Source organism: Excalfactoria chinensis, chromosome 6 (genome assembly GCF_039878825.1).
Source record: "Excalfactoria chinensis isolate bCotChi1 chromosome 6, bCotChi1.hap2, whole genome shotgun sequence".
Taxonomy (NCBI): domain Eukaryota; kingdom Metazoa; phylum Chordata; class Aves; order Galliformes; family Phasianidae; genus Excalfactoria; species Excalfactoria chinensis.
This window is the reverse complement of record NC_092830.1, coordinates 18172429-18182790: the sequence shown is the minus strand read 5'-3', so window position 1 is coordinate 18182790 and position 10362 is coordinate 18172429. Positions and strand designations below refer to the sequence as shown.

At 44.7% G+C, this 10362-nt stretch overlaps 1 protein-coding gene across 1 annotated transcript; it reads right to left on the bottom strand.

The window, feature by feature from the left end:
- Positions 1–269: 269 nt before the first annotated feature.
- On the bottom strand, positions 270–9098 carry LOC140254248 (dual specificity protein phosphatase 13B-like). Its single transcript, XM_072340639.1, has 4 exons — positions 8752–9098; positions 2894–3101; positions 1923–2143; positions 270–675 (listed from the first exon to the last, which is right to left on the bottom strand). Exons 2-4 carry the CDS (start codon positions 3052–3054, stop codon positions 449–451), a joined length of 609 nt encoding a protein of 202 aa, XP_072196740.1. The 5' UTR covers positions 3055–3101; positions 8752–9098; the 3' UTR covers positions 270–448.
- Positions 9099–10362: the final 1264 nt, after the last annotated feature.

Below are 10362 nucleotides of genomic sequence, written 5' to 3'. Positions count from 1 at the left end.
GGTCTCAAAATACAAACCGTTTTGGATACATAGAGCGAAGGGGATGGGGGGCGGCTGATTCGTAAGAAAACTTCTAAGCATTATTGTAGCATAAATAATTCAGCATCTTTCACCTCAAATGGCCTAACACTTCATAAAGTGATATGAGCTTCACTCATTGCTGAAATGCAGCTATTTCTGAAGTGGAACCTGATATCTTTTCTTTTTTTTTTTTTTAACCAACAGAGAGCAATGTTTTAAGGTGGAGAAGGAAGGATAAAATATACAACCAACAGTAAGTGTAAGCTAAGGTGGCTCTGCAAAACCGGAAGGTCAGGTGAAATGTATTTTTAGTACATACGATTAGTATATCTTAAATTTATATCCTTAGTTTGCAAATGCAATTCATTTCAAAGAGATCCAGGAAATTCAAGTAATGTTTTGTCCCCTCTCTTTTAATGATGCTGTTTTACAGTGCTTTGCTAGCAGGTTGTCTGATTCCTTTCCTCTCTTCGCTTAATTTAATGTCCAGTTCTCGCAGCTGGCTGAGGAACCCTGTGTTTGGGCAGATGTCTCTGTGAGAACCCACCATTTTCAGAGCGTCCACGAGCGTCATTTTTTCATGGATCATCAAAAAGGCGAGCACTAATGTTGCAGAGCGGCTCACCCCCATGGCACAGTGAACAAACACTTTACCTGCGAAAGGAAGAGATGCGGCAAGGTGAGCAGGCTGAGGCATTTCTGAAGAGAGAAGAATGCAGGTGGGACAGATACTGCCAGAAACAAGCTGACAGAACAGCCATGATGATTGGTGCATACTCATTTATTTGTGCCTGAGATTGTGCTGTAGATCTCAGGCAAGGTGGTACTTCACACTGAGCACTTGCATCTAGTTTAGGGGGGGATCTGCTGGCCATTATGCTATAGGAAAGCTCTAACTATGCAGCAGAGTGGGGCAAAGGAACCTAGGCTAGATTCTCTGCTCCCAATCCAGTTCTCATCCAAGCCTTCTGGGTTCTCAGGTATTTGTTTCCAGATTAAAATAGCTTATTATTATTTATTTATTTATTTTTCCTGTCAGAGGAGAAGCTTTCTGTGACAGAACTCATTAGTGTAATTTTCTGTGGAAAAAAGAAACGGTTATGGCAGAAAACTTTGGCCCAGCCCTGACTGTGATCATTGACAAGTTCCATAAACTCTGTAGGATAGTCTGCCTGTAAAAACGGTCTCATAATTTACTGTGCCTCAGCAGCCCAGTGTGAGCTATAACTAGGGATTTAATAAAGCACTTCGAGTGAAAGCAGTCAGATCTCACAGCCAGTCGGAGTCAGAGCAAACTCTGGAACAAATGGAAATTATGATAACTAGGCCATAATCCAAACTCTGCTGACAAAAATTCAGCAGGCTGCGGGTCAGACTCATAGCTTTTGACTTAGTTCATTAACTTGTGCTGCTTCTCTAGCTTTAATGGACACCCGGCCCAGGCTCCAGTTGTGAAGCGTTTAGGCATGTGAAGCGTTTCAGCCAGCACTTGCAGGTGCCGGCAGGGAGTGGGAGCAGAGCTGTTATGCCACACAGGCCCAGTGTCCCCAGGATGGAGCCTGTCTGGGATGCAAGGGCAGACCCTCAGACTGTGCCAGAAGGCAATTTCGGCAGGTTAAAAGCCCTGCAGTGCTATAATCTTGCCCCCATGCTCCTCTCCTGGTGTTGGCCCCTGGGCTGGTGCAGCTGCATTGCCTGGCTCCCCAAAACCTGGTCACAGTCTGGTTCCTGCCATGCCTGGAGCAGCCTCTCAGCCTCTCTACCACCCCACTCTCCCCCCCAACCTCCTTGCCCATGTCCTCAAATACTATGCTCAGCCTGAGCTTTGCTGCTAGTGCATGGAGAAACCATTTGGCTCATGTGAAACTTCCCCCCAAAGCTTCTCAGTGCCTCCCTCTTACCTCCTGAAGTGTTTAATGCTTTGCTTATGAAATTGGCAGCATCGTAGAAGAAGATACTTAAATCAAAGGAAGGATCATCAAATGCTTCTATTCCGAGGTACTCTATTTGCAGATCTTTGTAATATTTGGCTCCTGTGTTGATGTTATATGGCCCATCTGCTGCATTAAGGATATGAGTTATGTTGAGACTTTGAATAGTAGTTATACTCCGAGCAGCCCACCTGTTGGAAGACACGAAGGTTCACTGGCATTATACCTAACATTCTGTTAAAACACCACCATTTAACGTTAGGTCCTGCTCCCTCTAGAGAAGGATGCAGGGATTGCAGCTTGCTTACAGAGAAGCACATGGTCTTCAGCCTTGTGCAAATGAAAATGCAACGTGGTAGTACGGGAAGCAGCATGAACACAAGCTTGTCTGTGGGATGCTATTAGGTGAACATATCTCCCAGCAGAGAAATTCTTATTCAATATTTTCAGTTTTACTATCTTGGAAAGCAAGTTTGGATTTGGAATACCAAAATGTGTGCTACATAACTAATTTGGGTCAGTTTCCACCTGGCTCCTGATCCTGCCAGCCTTGTGTTTGACTCTGAGGGCTACTGTGCTGCTGTGATCTCGTCTGCTGCCTGAGAGCAGTTTCCAGGGTAGACAACACTTCCCACAGTTGACACCAGTTTAGGATGAGTTCTTTAAAGACTTTTGGCTACAATACGGATACTTCTTACCTCACCAAAATCTGCTGTGCCCCACAGAATACAGAAAAAAAAGAACCTCAAGCAAACTATAAATTAACCTTTTGTCCATCATATTTTTCATGACATTTAAACACCTCAGTGTTATCAGTTTTGGAAGCTTGTGCTGTTAAAAACATTCCTGCAGACCCAATAACTGGTCCCCGGTGTACCACTTCCCTTCCTCCTCCTCCCAGAGTCCAATAACATCTTAATAATAGGACCATATGTTCTTACGCATCTCCCAGGTAAATATTTGGCCAGACTTGGTCCACATGGTTATCAGACCCTCCTCTGAACCAAATCAGTCGCTGGAGGTCTGCTAGTGCTGGTGTTTCGTAGGATGCTGTGCCCCCTGCGCTGCTGCTCGGAAAGGAATTGTCTCTGGTGTGAAGCATCTTGCTCCTCTCTTGCACACACTCAGGTTGTATCAGAGACAGCTTTTCTGAAATGAATTAAGAGGAATTATTTCATACAGAAATAATATTCCCCATGAAGCAGTCATGCTCATTACCCTCCAAACAGCATTACATTATTATAACTGGTGTGTGCAGTAGGGCCTGCAGGTGTTGCTGAAGGCATCCAGAGAGCAGGGCTGACTCTGTGGTACAACTCTACAGGCGTGTAATTCATCCCCTGAGAGAGCAGCAGCATAAGATGATATGATTTAATTTCTTGTCAAGTAAGGCTGTTGAAAAAAAATGTCCTTTGCCACTCCAGCACAGTGCTGACTGACCCTCATAGGTGCAGGTATTATTGCTGTTACTGCAGTGCTGATGAGTGTAATACGGGAAAAGTCCGGTATTTTATGCTGGAGAGTTGCAGAATTGTTTGCACACACTCACTTCTTGTTAACTAGAACTGCAGGTTTTTGAATGAACGAGACATTGAACTGGCTCACAAGGCTTCTAGGCCAAGGTGGGAATCTTAGGATGTCTATAAGACATATATTTACATAGTGCATGTGCATACATAAATAAAATGCCCTAGGTGTGTGTAACTAATCTTTCATTTATAGGGATGCATTTATACACATACACAAGTGCACATGCATATATGCCTCTAAATAGAAATTGGAGCCATTTTTTCCTGTATCTCAGGTGAATATTCCTCATCTATACTGGTCCGCTTGTGCCTTGTCTGCCTCAGCCTCTCTTCTGGGAGCTGTTCCACTTTGTATAAATAATATGATATCTATTTTGCCACCAAAGAGAGGCTGTTTCTCTTATCTAAAGGAGAGGACACTTACCTGCAATATGAAGAAGAAAGAGCATCTGAATTTAGGAAAATTATAAAGCTGAAAGTCCTGTCTTTGTTGCCATGTTAAAAATCCCATCTAGGACTGCTTTGCTTTTTTACAGATCCTGCCGTGGAATATGTGGGCCCCTTTTGCAGCACTGTTTCCTGCTTTAGACCCAGGAGGCTCAGTCCAGACAGAGGCAGAATGCCATCAAGAGCAAGAGTTCAAAGACATCCAAGGAAGCCCTTCCCTGAGACTTCAGGAGCATTCCTCCTGCCAGGATCTCACTGTCTGGAATTGCTGTTTTCACCTCCAGAGAACACTGATGAGGTTTGGTTGGTTGGTTGTTGGTACTAAAGCCATAGTCAGTGTGGGAGCCACATGAGAACTTGTTCCCATTGTGAGATGGGTGGCCTGTGCTTGTTCTGCAAAAGGTTATGTGACGTCAGCTTGCGCTGTAATACCGGAATGCCTCAATCTAGAGTTTTGGTTTATTTTCTCAGCAACTCTTGGAAGTCCCTGGTACACCTTTAGAAGCCATCTAATCTGTCCCTTGCCCCACTGCAGCATCAGTCAGATGGATGTTGCTCATAAAGCACTACCAATGACTTTGTCTTAACAGCTGGGTACCTTATTTTAAAGAGTGTAGGCTGATGTGGGACATAAGCAAGAATGCTTATAGGAAGATTACTACAGTGATGCAAGGCATAATATTGATCACACCACATATATTTCTGTGGCTTGCTTCCCCTGCTCCCCTCTTTCTCCTCCTCCCCACAGATGTTAAAAGCAGTTACAGCTTTTTGTGCATTCCAATATAAAGGGAGTCTCCCTAGGGTAACTACTTAATAAGCAAAATACGAAAAGCACAGAAAAAAAAATTGGTGGGAGAGATGGAAAAACATTGACTGGTTTTACCTTTCATGATGAAGGAAGAGAACTAAATATGAGTAACTCAGGAAAGTAGGGAAGTAATATATGGATGAAAGCCTACCATTTTTCCAGGGCACAGAACACTGAGAGCTTTAGTAAAAGATTATGCTACACTCCCAGTACAGATTAGCATGAAGAATAGCCCCCAAAAAAAGGTATTGTTACTTCACAAGTCTTACTTTCTTGCAGGAGTTGTGCCCTGTGCTCAAGAGCTACTGCCAGTATCACTGTGATCTGTTTGTACTTCCACTAGCACAGAACGTTAAGCTGAAGCAGTAGAGGAAAGCAAGAGAAAGATAACAGAAGCTCTACATCAGGAGATTCAGAAGGCCGTGGGCTATTTTTCAAGGAGGGTGGATGAGTCTCAGTCACTGCAGGTATTAAAAAGCTGAAGTTGTGAAGGTAAGCAGATGGTTCCTATGCTTTCAGTTGTTGTAGCCCTCATTGCTTTTAACTTCTGTTGTATTATGTCAGCTTGTTAAGGCAATGGAGAGAGAAAAAGAGATGACGTTGCCAAGCCTCTTGTTCTGGGCCTGACTTTGCAGTGGTTCTCTTGACCTGCTAGAGTTAAGATCTTTTGGTAATGGTGGAACTCAGCAAGCGACTCCAGCCACTGCAGCCAGCAAGGTGCTTTGCAACAGAGATCTCTTTCATACAGCAGTCCTCTTCCCCTGAAACACATTAGCATGATTTGCTTCCCATGACTAATTCCAGAGAAGTGAGCTCCTCATGTCAACGCGCAGCATGACTCCTCCCAGCCACTCTGCTCTCTCCCTGCTGTGCTGGCCTTGAAACTGAATTACTCCATGGGGCCTTCAGGAGAAACTTGGAAATAACTATACCAGGTGATTGGACTAATGAGAAAAGTAATATGAATTTTTTAATTGAGGACCAGGGACTTAGCTCAGGGTTTCCTCCCTGCCCCCTTCTACTTTGAGATACTGCAAAGTTAGCAGAAGTGCTGCCACAGATCACATTTCTCTATGCTTCCCCCTCCATGTGGCTCAGAGAAGCTGCTCTGAGTGGAAACAGACAGCAGGATGGCAGGATCCTCTGTGATGGGTGGAAAAATCTGTCTTACAAGCTCACTAATGCCTTCTGCAGAGGTCTAGTCCATGCAAATTAGCAAGCATTGCTTCTCTTTTGGAGCTGCAGCCTGGAAGTACCTAAGGCCATCTCATTATATTCTGTGTTTTTATCTTTCTGTTTTTTTTCCCCTTACATACTAGAGACACTTGAGAATGGATAGAGCTTCTGAAGGCAATCCAGGTGGATTAACCTCCTTGCTTCATGGGGAGAAGGCAAGGAGGCAAACACTTTGAAACCCTTCTGAAGTTAACCATCAGTCACCAAGCATCCAGAGCAACAGGGTGCATCCTGACAGGTCTTGCTGGGCTCTGCATCTCAGCTGTGCTTCTTGCGGAGGTTTGTATCTCAACTAATGTTATTCTGCTCCTTTGAGTACTTCAGTCTGCAAGGGATTTTTCTGTTGTTTGTTTTTAATCCCAATGCTAGAAATAGATTGCCATTTTCTAATGCAGTTTTGGGGCTTTTTTTACTGGCAAAGAAAAAAATATGCACAGCTTCCACTGACTTGAATTGTCCAAAGCATTTAATAGATTTGAGTTGGACTTGCAGATTCCAGCCTAAGAAAACATCAAAATTCTGAGGGGGAAGAAAAAAAAAAAAAAAAAAAAAAAAAAAGAAGAAAAAAAGAAAAAGAGAGAGAGAAAAGGAAACCCTCTGATGTTGAGGATTTGAGGATTTGATATAGTTCATTTTGGTGTCTCAAAAGGAAAAAGAAGGCCATTTCCCTTTTTTTTTTTCTATTAAAAAATGACTTTTGTTTTGGAATTTAAGCTTCTCATTGTATAAAATCATTTATAATTTGAAAACAAGACAAAGTGGCATGTTCCTGGTTGAGGAAAGCATGTTTTGTATGATTAAACACACACACACACAAACTATCTTTCATTTTCACTCCTGCAGCATGGGGAAGGCCATTTTGCTGTAGTATTACCATGCCTTCTAAGGCTAAAACTGAACTGCAGAAGTGGAACTATCCCAATTCCAAAGAGGAGCCCACCACAGGGCAGCAGCTGGGCCCCACGTCCTGTCCCACCACCACCATATTCCCTGCACCTTCCCAGCTGGCAAGGCCCTGCTGGTGGCTGTAGTGACAGCCTGGGGAGTGACAGATGTCTTTCAGTGACATGAGTCAGTTGTGGCCTCAGGAACATCAAGAATGCTGGTTTGGGGTGGACCTGTGGTTGCCATGATAAGGCAAACACTGGGTAACAGTAACATGACCCTGAAAACTCCTGCAGCCAAATATCCTGAACTCACTGAAACAAAACCCAGTGAGTTAGGTGGTTTGCAATACCAAAGCATGAGATCAGAATATAATTCACATGAAAAACAAACAAAAATAGGCCTGCTGAAGCATTTTAAATTGCTGGCTATCCTGTTTTTCCATCTCTTTTCTCTGATTGAGCTACTCTGCAGTCATCTTTTCCCCCATCCTTGCTCTCCTCTCACAGGTAGTACTTCACACTATGGCTCTTTGTCCTCCTGATGGAAAAATCCAGATGGAAAGAAGTGTAGTTCACAGGGAAATGATCATGCGAGTGAAATTAATCTTTCAGATACTGTAATTTGAAACCTGATATTCCTTTTTGTTAAGAAGACCCAATCTATGTCTTTACATTTTGGCCAAAATCTGATGCTAAGAGAATCCTGGAGTCTCTTGAGGTAGAACTGAAAGCCTCGTGTGCAGAAACAGGCGCATTTAAAAGCAATAGCAGAGTTAAAACAGCCAGATGGGAGCCTAGCAGGCAACTGAGAGGGGAACTCTCTGTTTTCCTTGCAAGCCTACAGGGGCTTGTTTGCAGGAATTAGAATCTCTCACCAGCAGTTCACTGCAGCTCTAATACCAAGTGGTATTGAAAATGAGAAGCAGGTTATGGCTGATGGTTTAAATGAGGCACCTATGGGAATTTTGAAATGAGATCCTGGACGCGTCTCAGTATAGAGCGTGCACATGGCAGAGCAATATTGCTTTCTTGGCTGACTGCATCATATATTATGGTCTTTTATTTTGCCCACGCTCAAGCAGCAGGGAACAGCAGAAGTTCATTGCTCCTGCTCACTGCTTAAGCCCTGCTCTGCTTTGCCAGAGGCTGTGCCCCTGCCTTGTGGAAAGCAGAGGCAGTCCCTTGGCCCCCGCATGGGTACATACTCAGTGCAGCACTATGTTAATGCCATTTCCATTATTTTGGAGTGAAGAGAAAAGCAGAATGTATAATTAAGATTATGCTGCCTGATATTTTTTGTTTTATTTTCTGGGAGTTTTTTGTTGTTGTTGTTTGTTTGTTTGTTTTTAAAGAGAATTTATGATTTGGGAAAGATGCCAGACAGAGGGTTCTGGCACGTGCAGCCCTCGCTGTAGCCATGGCTCTGCCAGCTACAGGACCTCCTGCCCCACACTGCAGTGCTGCTTGGCTGGCTGGGGAGAGCCCAAGCCTTAGCACTCTTCCACTGCTCTGCCTTGCCTGATGCCTCTGTTTATGGCTGGCTTTTTTGGTGGAGCTCAGCAGCTTCTCTGTAGTGGGCTGGAGGGGATCAGCTTCTGCTTGCGAGATGCTAGAGTTGGGCTGAGGAACAACCAATCCACATGTGTTCCCAAGGCCATATCTTTCCTTGGGGGAGGAATTCGGTGCTGACCTCAGCTCCATCCTGCTTCCCCCAGCCTCCCTTGTCAGAGCTGCATGGCTCAGGCAACAGCACCTGCCCACATCCTAAGGGTATGCAAATAGAGATGACAGGTGCAGAAATGGGGCATCTTCACTGCTTGAAGGATGGCAGCTTTGGCATCTGCAGATTCCAGGTTCAAAGGAGAAAAAAATAATAAATAAAGTATTACCTTAGCAGCTGGCATCTTTGAGCTATTCTGTGCACTATCCCCAGCAACACAGCACTGCCCTCCACAGGCTCCTACCGAAATTTCCAACTCGGCTGTGGATGTCTGTCAGGCTGGGGGTGATGTTCTCCCCTTTGGCTCTCTTCTGGAGCACTGCTGTCCAGGGCACCACTGATAGGGATTAAAAACAAAAAACAGAAACCACCTCCGAACTGCTGTTTCTATTGGTACATCTCGACCTGCCTGATGCTTCTCCCTGAATTAAAATAGCTGTAGTTGTAATCCCACTGCTAGCAGCCATTCCTGTGCTGCGTGCTGTGATCAGCAGTGTCCCAGCTTGCTGTGCCACTAACTGTTTCTAATAGTAGAAACTTCACTCCCATCTTATGTAAGGAGTGGGGCAGAGCGGCTGCGGCTTGTGACGTGCTCAGGCAGAAGCTTCCTGGGGCAGCATGTGCCGGAGGGCAGAGCTCCATCCAGAGCAGAAGCAGTGACCTTGATATGGGTAAGGGCTCAGCGGCACTGCCAACCCCACACCAAGATGCTGTTGGTGCCATGGGCTGTCAGTAGGCGTCAGTTATGGGCTCAATATGTGTTGTCAAACAGGCTGGATTCTGAGAGGGAGAGAAAAAGCTTTGTAAGCTTCGGGAAAGACAAACAAAGATGTTAATGTACTGCTATTAAAACAGGCTCCTAAGCACTAGCTCCTCTGCAGGCAGTATGGATTTGTATAACTGTGGATTAGGGAGTGTTTTTCTTCTCCTCGATTTACTCCTCAAATGACTTTTGTCTGACTGCTACTGTCAATACAAAATTGACGGTGCTGTCAAGCTCTCGAGATTTTAGAATATCTGAAGGCACAAGTCAATGATTTTTCATATTGCTCAGTCGTTTGGCAGAGGTATCTTGCAGCTGCCTGTCTCTCCCTTCACAGTTACTGTAAGCAGTGAAGTGCTCTCCCTCGCTTGAAAGGCTACATATAAGAAAGGCACTTTTTGATAAAGTTGACAAAGCTGTACAAACTCATTGCAGTTTCTTTGCAGTAGAATTAAGAGCAGAAAGACTTCAGAACTCCACAGTGGAAAATCTATTTTGGCACTTAGGTTTTTTGTTTGTTTGTTTGTTTGTTTTCCAGGGAAATCGTAGGGCTCTCAAAGGGTTCTCTGAGCTTTGTTGGTGTGGAGTAGAGCAATTTTTCTTTAGATTTTTAGTGGCTGGTTTTTGCTTAACTGATGCACCACAGACCTGCCCCATGCCCAAGGCACAGTGCTGATACCCCAGAGCCTCACAGCATCAGGCAGGACATGAGCAAGGGCCACTGTGCACCAGAAGTTTTGAGGAGAGCTTTTTCCACCTCTCACTCATCAGGTTTTATACTGTTGTTTTTGTGAAGCTTGCTGAGGTTTTGCATAGGCTGCAGGCTGATATCTGAGTGGAAGGGTGGGAGGGAGGCCGAGCTCCCAGTAAAGCATAGCCCCATGGCTGCCCAAGGTTGAGCTGAGAGCACAGGGAGATTTCACTGGGGGCTGTGCCTTCTGGAGGCTGTTTGGAACAGACATGTGGGGAACAGGCTGCACATTTCAGTCCATTTTCCTAAAGCAAACCTCTGTGCCT